The sequence below is a fragment of the Lucilia sericata genome, unplaced genomic scaffold, assembly GCF_015586225.1.
Source record: "Lucilia sericata isolate MDLA Ls3-8-SP2 unplaced genomic scaffold, ASM1558622v1 Contig000165F_arrow, whole genome shotgun sequence".
NCBI lineage: Eukaryota > Metazoa > Arthropoda > Insecta > Diptera > Calliphoridae > Lucilia > Lucilia sericata.
Genome location: NW_023994194.1, coordinates 25,516 through 43,336, shown reverse-complemented (window position 1 = coordinate 43,336; position 17,821 = coordinate 25,516). Strand labels below are relative to the sequence as shown.

The 17,821-nt window shown below is 28.6% G+C and overlaps 1 protein-coding gene across 1 annotated transcript in view; it reads right to left on the bottom strand.

Moving 5' to 3' along the window:
- Window positions 1-1,879: 1,879 nt before the first annotated feature.
- LOC119601451 (homeobox protein araucan-like) overlaps window positions 1,880-17,821 on the bottom strand; it is a 36,531-nt gene continuing 20,589 nt past the window's right edge. The window contains exons 2-5 of the mRNA XM_037952389.1: window positions 12,600-13,223; window positions 5,789-5,904; window positions 4,073-4,428; window positions 1,880-3,610 (exon numbers count right to left, since the gene is read on the bottom strand). Of these exons, the coding sequence (XP_037808317.1) occupies window positions 2,655-3,610; window positions 4,073-4,428; window positions 5,789-5,904; window positions 12,600-13,223 (2,052 nt within the window). The 3' untranslated portion in view covers window positions 1,880-2,654. The remainder of the gene's footprint in view (window positions 3,611-4,072; window positions 4,429-5,788; window positions 5,905-12,599; window positions 13,224-17,821) is intronic.

Sequence of the window (17,821 nt, the reverse complement as noted above, 5' to 3'; positions counted from 1 at the left end):
TTTATTAAGCATTAAAAATATTATTAATAGTCATAAACTCAAAGTTTATTTGCAATGAAAAATGGTTTTTGCCACAACATATAGCAGGTATTTATATGGGAAGTTTTTTTTTTGGGTTTTTTACTACATAATGCTCGAACTAATCCATCTTAAACAGGGGCATTAACAATATAATAAAAAAAAAACTTAAAAAATATTATAAAAAGCTTTAGTTTACGACTTTTTAATAGTTTGGGGGAATTTTTGTATAAATTGTTTTGTAAATTTTAGGAAAATGTAAAATCAGATTTTAAGATTTTTAGAAATTTTGCCTATTAAGTCCATATTAGGATCGGAGCTTTGATAAAAACATACATCCGAGTATCTATTTGTAACTGTTTTGTAATCCCCGCTTTAAGCTTTATGACATTTAAGTCTAAATTTTATTTTTTTATAAAATAACTCAACTTTGAAAGGACCTGGGGTTAACTGTAGTAATGCATTCTAAGCGTTATTTCTTTCAAAACTTTTCTTTAAGAAAATAACTTTCCAAAAAGTACCATATTAGTATAAGTTCCTAAGAAAGCTTTTATGATGAAATTAAATGAAGAAATTTTCCATTTTCTAAACTTTTTAAATATGAAATCTTTTGAATTAATAGAAAATTTGAACCGATAAAGATATCTGAAGAAAATTTTGGATTTAGTTAGATCCACATTTTTTTAATTTATTGCCAGTTTTATCATTTTATATATAAAAATACCAAATTCCTAAAACGGGAAAAATTTTTTCTAAAAGGTGAGTTTATTTTCGATAAAAGTGCCCACTGTGAAGTTATTTACCGTGTGATAGTCATCAAACTCTGCATGTTTTTAAGGTATATATAGGGCCTTGCAAATATATAAACCTTATGAGGATCGATGGTTTGTGTTTTAGGAATTTTTTACTCAAAATTATATATTTTTTTCAAAATGGACTAAGTTTAGATACGGCTGGTGGGGACTGTACCCATTTTAACCAAATTTGATTTCTAAAAGTTTATGCATTAAGTTCTTGTTCCGAATCATATAATAATTGGGTATAGTCCCGAAAATAATATCTTTACATAAAAACTTTTGAATTATTTGCAAAAAAGCCCTCCTAAATACGGCCCATTCTATATGTTGCAACTTTGGATGCGTCTACCTTTATATAGAGACAAGATTTAGAAAGTTTTTATATCAGAAATGATTAGATATTTTAAGAAACATTGTCCAACCCTCTGTAGACCTGCCACATTTTAAAAAACTGGAAAAGGATGTTTGTAGATCTTCTTAAGGAATACTTTTTTTTATCGATTAACACCCACTGGATCCCATTTCGCCTACAAAGTCTAATCATATCCAAAAAACCTTAGTTCAAACCATGTGAAATTTCATTACGATATCTCTAATAGTTCCCGGTATACTGAATCTATATATATATGTATATAAAAATGAATGTGTGTTTATTTGTTGGTTTGTTTGTTTGAAGACGGCGAAACGGCTGAACCGATCATCTTGAAATTTTGACAGTGGACATACAGGAATGATGTCTGGAAAAAACTATAGGCTACTTTATATTTCGAGATTTCAAGAAGGGGAATGTTAGTTTGAAGTTTATAGACTACTAAACGGCTAAACCGATTTCACAGTGTATTCCTGTATGTCTGGAATAGGCTACTTTTAATGTTGCAATTTCAAGTGGGCGAGGAGGCACGCCCATATTAATAAAATATAAAATCTGTATATCTCAGATAATGTAACAGTTAGAGTCCTCAAATTTTGTCGGTGCCATTTTAGGATCAATATGATTATTTAGGACAAAAAGAGGTCGGACTAGCAGTAGGGGGCGTGGCACTTCCCAATATAAATTAAATACAAAAATTTTTTTATATTGGAAACTATTACAGTTAGAATCTTAAAATTTTACACAAAGTACTTTAAAATCCATATAAACATAAATTGGCGGACTACTAATGATATTGGGGAGGCTTGGAGCCCCATATGTATTAAATAGAAAAAATTCGTATATCTGAGAAACTATTAGAGGCAGAAACTTCAAATTTTAGAAATTGGCGAACTTGCAATAATAAATTATATCTGCTAAACTATTGTAGTTAGAATCTTCAAAATCGTTAAGTGGGATATTTATTTATATTGCTTTTGGGTAGCAAAGCACACTGGGTATAGCTAGTTGTTCCTACTCCGAAACCTCACAGCCCCGTTACTAGAAGATCTGAGGGAGCCGAAGAGAAAACTTTTAATCGAATAATATTCGTAAACTCCTTGCCTTTATCTAGACAGCAAGTGAAACAACGACAATATATTTCCCCAAGTTGTTACCTTTGCTCCACCGTGCCACTCTAATTTTGGACCCAATAACATGATTTAATTTCTTCACTAAACACAACTCTTGTTTTAAATAAAATTAAAAAAAAAAACTTTAATCATTTAAAGAAAAAGTAATAAACATTTCATTACTTTACAGCTCTGCCTTTTGTCGCTATAGAAAATCTACTTACAATTTAAGCTAAATTAATAAAATATATAGTATATAATTATATAGTAAAGTTAGTTGCACTTAACCCTTTAGGAATAATTGTTGTTGTTGTTTGGAGTGATAGAATGAAAACCCCATAAAAGGTTTTTCATCAATTATTGCATTTCTAAACCTGAGCGTGAAGTATGCGATGAAACATCACTGCCATAGGAAGTATTCAAAACATTTGAATTTCCCGCATATGCCAAAGAATTGGAAGAGGAGGAAGTACTGTTCATTAAACTATGCATGCTGGTGTTGTTGGCATGTTTCATATTGGGTGGTGTTTGGGGTGGTGTATCAGGTTGTATCTCAGGAAACCCCAAGCGACCCTGTTGCTGTAATTGTTGTTGCTGCTGTTGTTGTTGTTGCTGTTGTGTGTGTAAATTTTGGGCAGCATATTGTTGTGTCATATGCTGCATCATATTTGCTGAGGTATTTGAGCTGTTGTTATTATTATTATTGTTTGACATTTGTCCCGCCGTGGTGCTATAATTACTGGCCGCAGGCTGATAGGCTGAGTTGAGGCGTGAATAGGGTGAAGCAGCGGCATTAACATAACTACTCATCATGGACAGGGGTGAATTGTTGGCCAAATGATTATTTATTTGTAAATTATTGGCATAATACGATTGTGCAGCCAATTGCTGTTGCTGGCTATTGCTCATATAGGCTGCCTGGCCACTGCTGCTAATGGGTGGTGGTGGTGTTTTATTAGCCACTGTATCGGCCACACTCCAAATTTTTGGTTTTGTGGCTGGTATAGGTATGCCACACTCATCTCTAATAGCTGAGGCAGGATTAGCTAAATAACCTTGTTGCTGTTGATGTTGCTGCTGCTGCTGTTGATAGTAAAGACTTTGGTTGTGATGCGGTTGTTGCTGTTGACTTTGATAAGGATGATAGTTATTCGCATGATGTCCCGTTGCTGTTGTACCATATAATGAGGCGGTATTGTAATTTTCCAATTGTCTACTGGCGGTTAAATTTTCCGGTTTACGATCTTCTTCATCATCCTTTAAATCATGTTGTTTAACATTGTGATGGTGATTGGTTTTAAGTTGGTCATGTTCTAGAAATAAATGGAAAAGTTTAAAGAAATTAATTTTTTTATAAATTTGAAATGATTTAAATGTTTAATAAATCTTTAAATCTTTTAACCCCCTTTTTTGAGGCTTAAACTTAAAGGTCCTTTTATTCTTATTTCGTTACAGTTTTATGCTGAAAGCACTTGTTTTCTGTTGTTTTTTCCTTATCCTTAAGTCAAGTGCTGTCAACTTCCGGTTTGTATTTGAACGTTACATTAAGTGTACTTAGGTTTTTTTTGTTTTGTTTTGAGTTGGGGGGTGTGACTTTTCTGTTTTTGAAAAAGTTTAAGGGGAGGCTTTTTGTTGCTTAACCTTTGACATTAACTAACTAATTTCAAGGAGATTTCTTAAAGGCTTTCATATAAAAAACTTTAATTTTAAAGGGATTTTTTTCCAAAAAAACTAAAACAAAAGTTTAGGGTAGTTAAAACCCCTCATCCACCTACCTTTAAGCATTTGCTGGCCATACATATTGCCTCCTACTGAACCATTCGTTAATACTTTATCATTTTTCTCCAATTCCTTCTCATCATCCGACAGCATGGCATCATCGTCATCATCTTCAGTGCGATTCTTTGGTTCCCAGGTCATTTTGTTTTCCTTCTTCAAACGTCTACGTGCATTGGCAAACCATGTGGAGACTTGAGTCAAAGTCATTTTAGTGATTATGGCCAACATGATTTTTTCACCTTTAGTGGGATAAGGATTCTTTTTATGTTCATTAAGCCAGGCTTTTAAGGTGGCCGTAGATTCTCGGGTGGCATTTTTACGTCTAGATGCCAAGTCATAAGAAGCACCATAACTAAAATTATATAGAAATATAAAAAAAAATAATATTTATTTAAAGAATTTTTCTTGTTCAAAAAGTGAAAAAAATATAGAAAGTTGAATTGAAAAAGCTTTTAACGTTAAGTGGATTAAATATTTAAGTTGTACGTAAAATGTCTGATGGTGTAAAGAAAACTTATAATTTCCATTTTTATTGGTGAAAACCCCAGCATATGCTAAACTTTTTTCATTCCATACTTTTTCATAAGTTTTCTTTGCTTTTTATCTAAAAAATTTCTGAAAGGCACTTGTTGAATGTTAAAACCAAATAAAAAGTGTAAGAAATAAAACTTTTATACAGGGAAGGGACCATTTAAAGGGGACAGAAAAGAAAAGTTAAAGAATATTTTGTTATATGGGCATTTCCACGGAAAATATTTATATATATTTAAACTATTTATATTTTTATGTAGATCTCTAATAGCTCTATACAGAGGATAAAGAAAGGACCAATCAAAAGGAACGGTCCTAAGATATTGTCAGTTAAACTGCGTGACGTGATGTGACAAAAAATATACTTTTCATATATAACATATATAACATAATAAAAGATTTAAAGTCTTTCATTGGTTTCAACTCATTCATAGTAAGAAAATTTTAAAAATCCCCTTTAAATTGGCCACCCCCTATAACGTAAAGTAGACAATTTTTAATACTTTTCAATACACCACATATTATTCCTTATATTAGCAACAACAAAAAAAGAAATAAAATCCAACTTTTTTCATTGGTAAAAGTAAAACTTAAAGAAAAATTGCTTAAGAATCCATAGCTACTAAAGCTTATTTGGTCTGGCCCAAGGCAAATCACAGCAAAATTTTATTCAATAATATTAAATCTATAAATATTTTCTTTAAGATGCATTGCTATAAACTTGTATTTAATAGAATAAAAAAACTAAATTCAAACGATTTTTTCTAACTTTAAAAAATTTCTGTACTATAAATTGTATGCTTAGCAACATGCTTGGACTTGTTGCAGTACATGGCCTGTGCATTCATATACTCTGATAATACAAAAAAAAAAAAAAAAAAACTTCATTGATATTCATTTTTTATAATTTATTAAGTGTTAAAAGATTTGTTGAATTTTATATTTTTCTTATGATAAGAGTTTATTTAAATGTTTGTATTTTATACAAAATTAAGATAATTTGAATGTATTTTTTATTTGTTTTTGTCTCAGTTTTATAAAAGTAATAAATCACTTAAGTTGTTTTGTATGTTTGTTTGTTTAATTACTTTATGACTGGAATTTTAAATAGTCACACTCGTATATAAATCAAGAAATATTTAAAGTGAAAAAGAAAAATTGTTGTAAAATAATAAACTTACCCATAAGCAAATGTTGGATCGTATGAATAATAACCAGTTGTGGGCTGTAAACCGGCTGTTGACCAAGCGGACATATCGCTGCCGGTGGTGGATTCTTTAAGACTATAAGGATTGCTCTGGAAGGAGAAGAGAAATTGGGAAAATTATTAGTTAACTGTTGTTTTTTATAAAAGGAGTATAATTTAAACATTTTCTAAAAGAGTAATTTTCAAAACATTTGGTATAAAATGACATAATTTTTAAAATTTTCTGAAAAAATATTTAAACTCTCAAAAAAAAAAAAAAAGTCGAAATTTTTTTATAAATCAGAGAAATGTTTTTGAAAGTTTTCTATAAAAATGCAAAAAATTACGAAAATTTTCTTTAAAAAGGAGAAAATTTCGAAAGTTTTCTATAGAAACTGAGAGAAATTTCGAAACGTTTTTAGAAAGAGAAAATTTAAAAAATTTTTTATAAAAAAGAGAAAATTTCGAAAGTTTTCTATAAAAAAGGAGAGAAATTTCGAAAAAAGAGAAAATTTCGAAAAATTGTTATAAAAAATAGAACAAGAAGATAAAATTTTGAATGTTTTTTTAAAAAAGATAAAAGTTTGAAAATTGTTTATAAAGAGAAAATTTTCTTTAAAGAATATAAAATTTCGAAAAATTTCCATAAAGAAGAGAAAATTTCGAAAATTTTCTATAATGAAGAGAAAATTTCGAAAATTTTCTATAATGAAGAGAAAATTTCGAAAATTTTCTATAAAGAGAAAATTTCGAAAATTTTCTATAAAGAGAAAATTTCGAAAATGTTCTATAAAGAAGAAAAAATTTCGAATATTTTCTATAAAGAGGAGAAAACTTCAAAAATTTTCTATAGAGGAGAAAATTTCAAAAACTTTTTATAAAGAGGAGAAAATTTCCAAAATTTTCTATAAAGAGGAGAAAATTTCCAAAATTTTCTATAAAGAGGAGAAAATTTCCAAAATTTTCTATAAAGAGGAGAAAATTTCCAAAATTTTCTATAAAGAGGAGAAAATTTCGAAAATTTTCTATAAAGAAGAGAAAATTTCGAAAATTTTCTATAAAGAAGAGAAAATTTCGAAAATTTTCTATAAAGAAGAGAAAATTTCGTAAATTTTCTATAAAGAAGAGAATATTTGGAATATTTTCTATAACGAAGAGAAAATTTGGAATATTTTCTATAACGAAGAGAAAATTTAGTATAAAGAAGAGAAAATGTCGATAATTTTCTATAAAGAAGAGAAAATTTCAAAAATTTCTATAAAGAAGAAAAAATTTCGAAAATGTTTTATATTTAAAATTTTTTGTTTTAAATTTTCTGTAAAGAAGAGAAAATTTCGAAAATTTTCTATAAAGAAGAGAATATTTGGAATATTTTCTATAACGAAGAGAAAATTTCAAAAGTTTTCTATAAAAAAGGAGAGAAATTTCGAAATGTTTCTTTAAGAATGTAAAAAAATTTCTGTAAAGAAAAGAAAATTTCGAAAATTTTCTATAAAGAAGAGAAAATTTCGAAAATGTTTCATAAAATTTTCAATTTCGAAAGTTTTCTATAAAAAAGGAGAGAAATTTCGAAATGTTTCTTTAAGAATGTAAAAAAATTTCTGTAAAGAAAAGAAAATTTCGAAAATTTTCTATAAAGAAGAGAAAATTTCGAAAATGTTTTATAAAGAAGAGACAATTTCGAAAATTTTCTGTAAAGAGCAAGTTTCTAAAATTTTCTGTAAAGAATTTCGAAGAAGAAAAAAATTCGTAAAAATTTTTTATAAAGAAGAGAAAATTTTGTGATAATTTTCTATAAAGAAGAGAAAATTTCGAAAATTTTCTATAAAGAAGAGAAAATTTCGAAAATTTTCTATAAAGAAGAAAAAATTTCGAATATGTTCTATAGAGAAAATTTCGAAAATTTTCTATAAAGAAGAGAAAATTTGGAAAATGTTTTATATTTTAAATTTTTTGTCTTAAATTTTCTGTAAAGAAAAGAAAATTTCGAAAATTTTCTATAAAGAAGAGAAAATTTAGAATATGTTCTATAGAGAAGAGAAAATTTAAAAATAGAAAATTTTGTGAAAATTTTCTATAAAAATATAAAATTTTGTGAAAATTTTCTATAAAAATAGAAAATTTTGTGAAAATTTTCTTTAAAAATAGAAAATTTTGTGAAAATTTTCTATAAAAATAGAAAATTTTGTGAAGATTTTCTATAAAAATAGAAAATTTTGTGAAAATTTTCTATAAAAATAGAAAATTTTGTGAAAATTTTCTATAAAAATAGAAAATTTTGTGAAAATTTTCTATAAAAATAGAAAATTTTGTGAAAATTTTCTATAAAAATAGAAAATTTTGTGAAAATTTTCTATAAAAATAGAAAATTTTGTGAAAATTTTCTATTTAAAAATAGAAAAATTTGGAAAATCTTCTAAAAAAAATTGGAGAAGTTTCCATAAAAATAAAAATTTTTGGAAAAATTTATTTAAAATTTTTTAAATTTTGAAATCTGTAACTTTAGGATGAATTGCTTCAAAAATGTGCCGTTTGCTATTCATTCTAATAATGTTTATTGTGCTTTAGAAAAAATTTCAATTACTTTAATTTAAATTGTTTTCATAGAAATGTTCATAAAACAAAATATCTAACCTTTTATTCATCAATAACCTTAATAGAAAACATGTTTATAATATTATTTTTTTCAATTGAATTTCTTATCAAATTTTAGACAACACTCTCTGACTTCAATTCTATTCACAAAACCATTTATAATAGAAATAGTCTATAAAATCAATAAAATATTTTTCATTATTAAAAAAAAAAAAAAAAAACATTTTTTTAATAATTGAAAAAGTTTTGTTTTATTATGTTGCTGTATAGTGTTTTTTAAACTAAATGGTAAACTCTTATATTAAAGATCTCGACACAATAGAAATATTTATTAAATAACAAAAAGATTGTGTTTTTTTTTTTTTTTTTTTGTATTTTGCCAACTACACCCACAATAATAGTTTTTTTTTTTTTTTGAACAACATATACAAACGTTAATATTCTAAAATAAATAAAATACTTATTGTAGTCTGAGTATTTAGAGGCTGGGCTTTTTTTTTGACAAGTAAAAGTTTAAATTGAAAATAAAGTAAAAATATAAAATTTATAAAATAATTCAAATTATTGCTATATTGTGTGTTTGTGTTTAATAGAAAGGCTTCATTCTTGGCAAAACAAAAAATATGGAAGTTTTCAAATAATAAAGAAAACAATTTCTGAAAATCTTACTCAAATAAGTAGAATTTAAAGAATTATAGTCTTAATAAGAAATTCATACCGCAAACTTTTTGGTATCGACATGGAACCAGCCTAATATATATAATGAAGTATGTTGAGGTGACAACACTAAACACTCACTACCAACTAGTAGTAGTTGTGACTTGAAAGTGTGTGTCATTTATTTGTATGTATGTGTGTACTATTTTAGTGACGTTGATGATGTGTGTATGCGAGGATGTTGACAATTTTGATGATGATGATGGGTTGGGAGCAAAAATTGTCAAGCGACAACCCAAACAATAAAATGAATATTTTAAAATAAAATTCTAAATAAATTATTTATAAAATTTACACATACACAGCAGCAACAATAAACTAATACACATCATAATAAAAAAACACAAGAAAAAAATTGTGCAAACAAAGCAAAAAAATCATAATGGTTGTTTTCAATACAATACGGTTATAAATATATGGGTGAAACCATATTCGAATTATATAATGAAATTTTAACATATGCTTGTCCATTTATTACGAAGAGACAGTCAGTAAGCTAGTCCAAAAGAGTTTTAATGCTTGTCAATGAAACTTTTCGCTTAAGTTTTTGCTTAAGTGTTTACTTCATAGATCACTTGGGAATAATAAAGTAACTACTGTCTTCTTTCTCACTTACAAAATGGTTACTACAGTAAAGACTGACTTCAATCTCGTTTATAATGAGCAGATTCATGAATCGTCACTTCATTGATTACGTAGAGATAGTCAGAAAGCTAATCCTAATACGTTAATACATGGCAATGAACCTTTTCGCCTAAGTAATGTCTTAACTGCATAGTTACTAGATTACTTGGGGACAATAAAGTGATAACTGTCTCCGCACTCTCTTACAAAAGGGACACTAAAGTGACGACAGACTTCAATCTGGTTTATAAAGAGATGGTGGTCCTTTTCGGAGGCATTGACTCCAGGTCAAACTTCTGGTTAGCTTTATATTTAGCCAGCAGTTCGTGATAGGTTATATTAGCTAGTTGTCCCAATTTGCTTCAATTCATTGTATATTGTAAATTTGGACTTCGTAGCCATTCCTCATAAGCCTCATTCGTAGGCCTCAGTTTAGCTCATTATATAGTCCTCCTTTAACTTAATCGTTGATCTTTATATCATCCCAATTTTTTGTTTATATATCACCAGTTTGGTTTCAACTACATTTATTTTAATATTTCCAATTTCTCTGTAATCATAGTCCCTCTTTAGCTTCAATATATAGCTCCATTTAACTTCAATTGTGGCTCTTTGTGTGGTCCAAATTTATCACTAATCCAAGTTCTTTATATAGTCGTTAGTGTAATACAAATCGTAGCTCTATATGTTGTATAAGTTTAGTTTCTATCGTAGCGCCTTATATAGTCCCAATTTACCTCTTTATATAATAGATCCAATCTAACATTTACTGTAAATATTGTCGCATTTTAGCTTTAATCGAACCCCTCTTATAGTCCAAATTTAGTACCAATTCTAGCTCCTTACTTAGTCTAAATTTAGTTTCATTTATAGTACTTCATATAGTCCCAAATTAACTCCAGTCATATTCTCAATAAAGTTCCAGTTTATAGTTCTAGTTTAGTTTGTAGTACCTTATTTATCACCGATTTAACTTTCAGTTGTAACTCCTTACATGGTCTCCATTTAACTATACTCCTTGCTCTTTATGTATATAACCCTGATTGAGAACCAATCTAGCTCTTTATAAAGTCTAAATTAAGCTTCGATTGTAGTTGTTCATATAGGCGAAATAAAGCTCCAGTTATATTCTTCATAAAGTTCCAGTTTAGCCGCAATCATAGCTTTTTATATAGTTCTAGTTTAGACTTAATTGTACGACTTTATATATACCCGATTTAACTATCAATTGTAACTCTTTATATAATCCCTATTTAGCTTTAGTTCCTGATCTTTATGTTATCCCAATTAAACTTTAATAGTAGCTCTTTACGTAGCCCCAATTTGGCTTTAACCATAGCCCTCTGTATAATCCGAATATAGTCTTAAGTTTAGGTCTTTTTTATAGTCTGAATTTAGCTTCTATTGTAGTTCTTCATATAGCTACGACTTAGTTCCAGTCAAAACCCTAATATAGTTCAAGTTAAGCCTAAATTCTAGCTCTGGATATAGTCTTGATTATAGTACATTATATACCTATATCCGATTTAGCTTCAATCCTATCGCTTAACATCGTCCAAATTTACCTTCAATTATACATATAATTATGTATTATTCCTAAATCTCTTTTATTAAAATCCCGAAAAAGTTAAATGCCCTATATAATCCGCCATATGTTGCAAAACATGTAGAGGAGCATGTGTGAAAATGTGAGTAGTGGGTGGTAGTGGATGGATGGATGTTATTGTTATTTGCTGTTAAAACAAATATTATTGGTTTGGGCTTGAAAGGGTTCAATGATGATGTTGATATTGTTCTAGTAATATTGCTGTTGTTGCTGCTGCTATTGTTGTTGTCATTTTATATGTAATTGTCAATGACAATAGTTTGTTTACTCTTATTGTTGTTTTTATATAGTTTTTATGAAAAAAGCAAAGATGATATTATTACTTTTTATTGACATGTTTGTACATGTGTTTAACATTGACAATAATATTAAATATTAAGAGGATTTAAACACAAGAACAAAGTAGCGAAAAGAGTTTTAATAGAAAAAATTTTAAAAGAAAGAACTAATTTGAAAAGGTAACAACGGTAATTGTAGCTAAGAGGAACAAATCCATCCAAATATGCGACTAATTGAAAAAGCTTTCCAAAGTCTATCTTCTCAGCACAGATAAATTTTAGTATTTTATGGAATTTTATAGGATTTGTATGTTTTAATTTCAGTAAAACAATTTTATAAGGCTTTTTTGCAGTTAAACGGGTTTTGACCAGATTTAATCGTTGTATTCGAAGGGTCTATTGACTCGCTATACTTCTCATCTGGAAAACGATTTATAATTACAAATAACCCCATTATCTCAAAATTAAATGCTTGTAAATTAAATTACAATACTACATATTGGAATAATTAAATTTTTTTCTTTAAAACATGATTTTCTATCTAAGCATGCTGTCAATATAAATTTATTATTAAAAGGATTAAAAAAACGAAACTATAGTTCAAAAATAATAAAAATCCAACTATCTTAATGACTCAACACTAACAATGATAATAGGCTGCACAAGCAACAAACAGCAGCAACTATAATAATAGTAATAACAACAACATAATCATGAGGCATGTTGCAAGTATTTAAAAGCCAGAGTATGCACACATACACACACACACAGACGTAAACAAAACTAATCCAATTAACAATTTGACAGTTACAAGGTAATTAAAATCTATAGGTCTGTATGCATGTGTGTGTCTGTGTGTGCGTAAAGGTAAAAACTAAAATTTACATAAAATGGTAAACACAACAACAGCATCCTTTTAATTTCTGTTTAGGCTTGTTAAATGCTGATTTAAATAAATATTACTCTATGACGAACAGACTACTTACCAGTGGAGTATAGAAGGCTGAACTATCCACACCAATACTGGGATAGGGATTTTGTTCGCTTGATGGATATGCTGTGCCATAAACACCTACACTACCCGTGGGCATACGTGAGTAATTGGATAAAGCTAAACGTGCTGAATCGTATTGGCAAGAGCACACTGTTTGACCAGACACAGGATCTGTCATAATGGGACGACCGTTTTCACAACAACCACCTCCTGAACCAACACCACCACTAGTGCTAATGCTGCCTGGTGAATTATTTGATGTGGAGCCGCCAGCTGCTGCTGCTGCAACAGCGGCTGCAGCCAACATTGAAGATGCTGCATTGGCTGCTGTACCTTCCGGCCCATTAACTAGTGAAGAATGACCAAGTGTTGTTGTATTTACTGCTGCTACACTACCAGCATTATTAGTTGATGTCTGTGACATTGCACCTGGACTTAGGGGACCAACATTTGTTGTGCCGCCACCGCTTGATGAAACCGATGATGAAGATGACGACGTTGAGTTGCCAGATGGACTGAGAGAATTTTCATTGCGACCCGATAAGGGCGATGGAGCATTGTGTGCTGACGATGTCAATAATGCGGCTGATGTTTGACTTACATTACCGCCAAGTAACTGAAAAATTGAAGAAAACAACAAATTAATGTGGATCAGTTTTTGAGGCCAAAAAACCTAAAAAGCACACAATAAACAAGTTAGAACAGCAAAAAATAAAGTAAGAAATAAAAAACGAAATTGTATATAAGTCGGAATTTTTCAAACAGGTCTTTTTTGTTTTGGTTTGTTTTAATTTTTTGTTATTGTTGTTGTTTCGTTTTTTTCATGACTTAACTTGGTCAAGTACACGTTTGTACTTGGATACGTGTTTGTAAGTTTGTGTTTTAAAATAGCAATTCATGCCTTACTTTGGAATATGGATCATTTAGAATAAACCATTTCCTTAGAAAAATGTAAAATTTCTTTGTTTTTTGTAAGTTTACGTTTAAGCCTTAGTTTAACTAAGCATTGGTTTAACTAACTGTATTTTTAGCTTTAGTTTAACTCGGTTTGGGGGTAACCCGAACGATATTTGGGTTAAAACTAATTTTAAGCTTTCAATTGAAGTTTTAATAAAGCTTAAAGTACATGACTTTAAGAGTTCAGATTTAACTTAGATCTTAGAATAGATAGATAGATAGATAGATAGATAGATAGATAGATAGATAGATAGATAGATAGATAGATAGGTAGATAGATAGATAGATAGATAGATAGATAGATAGATAGATAGATAGATAGATAGATAGATAGATAGATAGATAGATAGATAGATAGATAGATAGATAGATAGATAGATAGATAGATAGATAGATAGATAGATAGATAGATAGATAGATAGATAGATAGATAGATAGATAGATAGATAGATAGATAGATAGATAGATAGATAGATAGATAGATAGATAGATAGATAGATAGATAGATAGATAGATAGATAGATAGATAGATAGATAGATAGATAGATAGATAGATAGATAGATAGATAGATAGATAGATAGATAGATAGATAGATAGATAGATAGATAGATAGATAGATAGATAGATAGATAGATAGATAGATAGATAGATAGATAGATAGATAGATAGATAGATAGATAGATAGATCGATCGATTTTTAAACTAATTTTTCTAATTTTGTTGGCACCAAACCAACGATTACCATTCAGATTTACATAAATGTTAAAAGATAATAATTTATAGTCAACAAAGTATATTTAAGGGTTAAGGATTTAGAAAAGCTTGCTTTAGTGTAATTTATATTTATTTGAATTTATTCAAAGTTTCAATTCCTGTTTAAGTTTAGCTTAAGCTTTCAAAATTGATAAACTAGAAGTAATAAGCTATCAGATAAAGGGGTTATTTGTAATTACAAGTCTGTATGTCTGAAGCTGTTTGGCTTTAAAAGTTTTATTTAAACTCTTCTCTAAGCTAGAAACATTAAGCTTCCCTATTAAAGTGTGACCCACTAAACTGACCCACACAGGAAACAGTGTAAAAAAAGTTCTTTAAAAAAACCGTTTCTTTAAAAACAAATTTCAATTTTAGTATTTTACCTAAATCAAGCAACCCTCTCACGGTTAATGTATGGGTAACTACTTGCAACAGTATTTGGTGTGCATTTAAGTTAAAAGTAAAATACTCTTATACTTATACATATAAACAAACATCCACATATACATATGTATGTATATATTTTCAAAAAGTCATCGAAGCAGATTAAGACGATAACTCCAAATGTCAAAATATTTTATTGGCTTGGCGCAATTTGCGATCCGTTCCATCTATTTTCACTTCATTAATTTTCAATTTATCACTCGTACAGATTTCAGATTGTAAAGTTTTTTTGTTTGTATGTTTTGTTTTTTCTGCTTTAGACGGTATGGCCGTCAGAAAACAGTTTATATATGAATTCTACAATTTTAAGCGGGTAAAGGTTTTTTTCGGCTTGATTTTTTGTTTTATGTGTATGTGTGTTTGTATGTTTTAAATATCTGATATTTTTTACTTGGAAAACGGGTATAGTTTTTTAAGAAATAAACAAAAAAAAAACGACCACAAGAAAAAAAGGTCAACTTGTTTCTTTATATAAGTAAAGGTACGCATGCGCTTTTAAACCGACAACCGCAACGAATCTTTCAAGTTGTTTTTTTGGTTGTTTTGGCCAGCTTAGAAATAGCAAATGTCTATGGCTTAACATTTAACAATTTTTAGAAAACAAACATTTGTTTTTATATATATGTTTTTAACAGCAATATTGAGAGAGGTTTTTGTAAGGAATTTGTGTTACTAGGGAAACGATTTCTATATAGAATTTCGCGCTAATTTAAATGGGTCAATAACTTCTTAGCTACTTTAGGGTTTACTGGTAAACAGTGCTTAGTAATCAGTCATAACACTTCATTTCCTCTCTCCTTCTCTCTCTCATCGCAAAATTAATGAATATAATATTGTGAGAATCAAAAACTTAAAGCATAATAAACTATTGAGCTTTCAAAACTATTACTGTGTAATCTAAATGGTAAGAGGGAGACATTGCACTTGTCATTATTAGTTAGTTAGAAAGGAAGTATGCACATCAAATCCGAAGAAAAACACCTAGGCCTCTATCGGGCCTCAGGTGGAAATTGAAACCACCACCTCCGGTCCACCATCTCCGGTCTACTAGATTATTTATATAAAGTTTAAAGAAATTCATTATCAACAATTTTAATTGTAAAAGCTCTCTTATAGTAAGTTTTTATTGAAAGAGAATATATATCGAAAGTTTTATCTTAAGAGAATATTTATCGAAAATATTCTATAAGAGTATTTATCAATATTTTTCCATTGTAAGAATCATTACTTAAAGTTTTCCATAAAGAGAAAGCTTTCGAATATTTTCAATAGAAAGTTTTTATCAAAAGCTCTTTATAAAAAGAGTCCTTATAGAGAGAATTTCTTTCAAAAGTTGTCTATAAATGTAATATTTATAGGAAACTATTGAAAGTTTTCTATAAATGAATGAAATGAATCTAATGTTTTCTTTTAACAAGCTTTGTCGAAAGTTCTTTATAAAGACAGTTTTTGCCGAAATGCATCTATGAAGAGAAACTTTGCACTCCTTCTCTCTACTTTTGAGCTTTTACATTAAAGGAATATTTATCGAAAATCTTCTATAAGGAGAGTATTTATTGGAAAGCTTTTGATAATAAAAGTAATTATCGTTAGTTTTCTATAAACATTCTCTACATAGAAAGCTTTTGAATTTTTTCAATAAAAAGTCTTTAATGTTTTCTTTTAAGAATCATTACAAAAGTTCTCTATATATAAAGAGAGAAACTTTTCACTCCTTCTCTCTCATGTGAACCAAAAATATATTAAACTTCGAAGCTTTCGAATCTATTACTTTGTAATCTATAAAGTAGGCATTACAAAGTAATGTCAGCTCTCAGCAAACTCTTGTCATTATTAATTATTTGGTGAAATGGCTTTAACTCGACATTGCTACAGTTTTCTTAGTAACTATTAAGATTTAAAAAGTCTCTTTTAAACACTTTTTTAACAAATTCTAAACAAATTACCCAAAATTGAAATAAAAAAGCTTTAATTTCCAATTAAATACCCATTAAAACTGAATATGGAGCCATTTTAACATAAATGACTAAAACGCACTTTAAAACCATATTTTTTACTCTTTTATTTGTACAACAAGCTCTGTGCTCCAATGACAAACTTTTCATTGATCATTAAGCTTAAAGCAAAAATAAATATGTCTGTTAGTGAGTCCATCCGTTTGTCTGTCTGTCGGTTTGTGCCTCGTAAATGTTTATATATTTAAGCAAACACTAACTGACAAAGTCGTGCCATTTAAAGAAGATCTTAAAGCCACGATTAAAACGTAAAAAAATACACACTGAGCAATACGCAAATATGCAAATTATATGGTGATGACATTTAAAAACCATAAGAATTTTTTTGCACATTTTTTGTTGTTGTTGTTGAAATACACACAAAAAAACAACAATAATAATAATACACATATCAAATTACACACTCTTAAATGATGGCTTAAACAGATTTAGCCAACAACTACAACAACAACAATGAAAAACAAACAACTAAAGTTTATGACCAGCCATGGTCAATATCTTCTACAGTTTTACTTAAGACAGGAAGTCAATGTTTGTAGTTGTTTTTTTTTTGTTTTTGTCTTATGTTCAAACATTTTTACATACATACTTCTTCTCTACACTTACTGGTTCTCAACTTTCTGGTCAACTTGTTACGATTTATATAAATCTAATCTTTAATTACGTTTGTATAGTCATAAAAAGCTTAATGATTTCCAGCATAAAATTATCTTAAATAACAATTGAGTCTCTTCTTTTCACCAATTCTATGCATTTAGCCAGTTTTAACAAGCAGCAGGGCCCAATAACAATAATTTTTCATATCATTATTGAGTGCACAAACAGGGTATAAAACAGAGATTTAAATAAAAAAAAACCCAACTTTTGGAGACACTTTTAAAAAGTGTTTATTATGGTTGCTTGGAAAATCTTAGCTTCATAAACATTAACTGCCATAATTTTAACTGATTTAAGTTAAAACAGCAACAGCTTATTTTTTCAAATAAAACAAATATTAAAAACAAAAGGCACGAGTCACCACTAACACTCACAAAACAGGACCTT